Source organism: Eimeria mitis, genomic scaffold (genome assembly GCF_000499745.2).
Source record: "Eimeria mitis Houghton genomic scaffold, Emh_scaff1731, whole genome shotgun sequence".
Classification (NCBI taxonomy): domain Eukaryota; phylum Apicomplexa; class Conoidasida; order Eucoccidiorida; family Eimeriidae; genus Eimeria; species Eimeria mitis.
This window is the reverse complement of record NW_013570048.1, coordinates 9931-10649: the sequence shown is the minus strand read 5'-3', so window position 1 is coordinate 10649 and position 719 is coordinate 9931. Positions and strand designations below refer to the sequence as shown.

The 719-nt window shown below is 58.1% G+C and overlaps 1 protein-coding gene across 1 annotated transcript in view; it reads right to left on the bottom strand.

Moving 5' to 3' along the window:
• Positions 1–174: 174 nt before the first annotated feature.
• Positions 175–719, bottom strand: part of EMH_0042560 (uncharacterized protein) — a gene marked incomplete at both ends in the record, with an annotated part of 8392 nt that continues 7847 nt past the window's right edge. The window contains 1 exon segment of the mRNA XM_013495757.1: positions 175–692. Coding sequence (XP_013351211.1) covers positions 175–692 — 518 coding nt within the window.

Here is a 719-nt window from a genome sequence, read left to right as displayed (position 1 = left end):
CTGGGGCCACAGATGGCACTGCTCTGCTGCTGCATGCACACAGATGCTCCAGCAGCCGCAGCCGCAAACCGATAACCTGCTGCAGCAGCACCTCGAGAGGGGTATCTGTCGGTACCTCCTGCAGGGCCCCTTTGATCTGCATGCAAACACAAAGCAGCAAACAAGCCCCAAACTTCAGCAACCACAAACATGCATGCATGCATGCAGTACATATATGCATGCACACACACGTATACATCTGCACACATACAGAGAAACCACCCACAAGCACACAGGAGCAAGAGGGGGACCCACAAGCGCAAGGACTTCTTCTTTGAGTGCTGCTGCTCTCTCGAGCTCTTCTAGAGCATTTGTTTTGCCGCCAAGAGGAGAAGCAGCATTCGTATTACTACTGTTTAGGGTGAGGAGGAGAGCGTCTCTGTCTCTGTCTGCTTGCCATATGAGTGCTGCAACGCGGAGATGTTTATCCGGCTGAGGCACAGTGCGCCCCTCCTCAGGCCCATCGATGAGGTCCACCAGCTGCCGCAGCCAGATGTCGAGCTTCAGGGGCCACCGGCTCGACACTGTCTGCAGCACGAACGCCTCGCGGTTGACCAGGGACCGCACCACCAGCAGGCCCCACCCACCGCCAGAGCCAGAGGGGGCCCCCTCCTGCAGCTGCTGCCGCATCTCTTGGCTTACCCCACACCCACCTGAAGCCTCCTCCAGCAGATGCACGT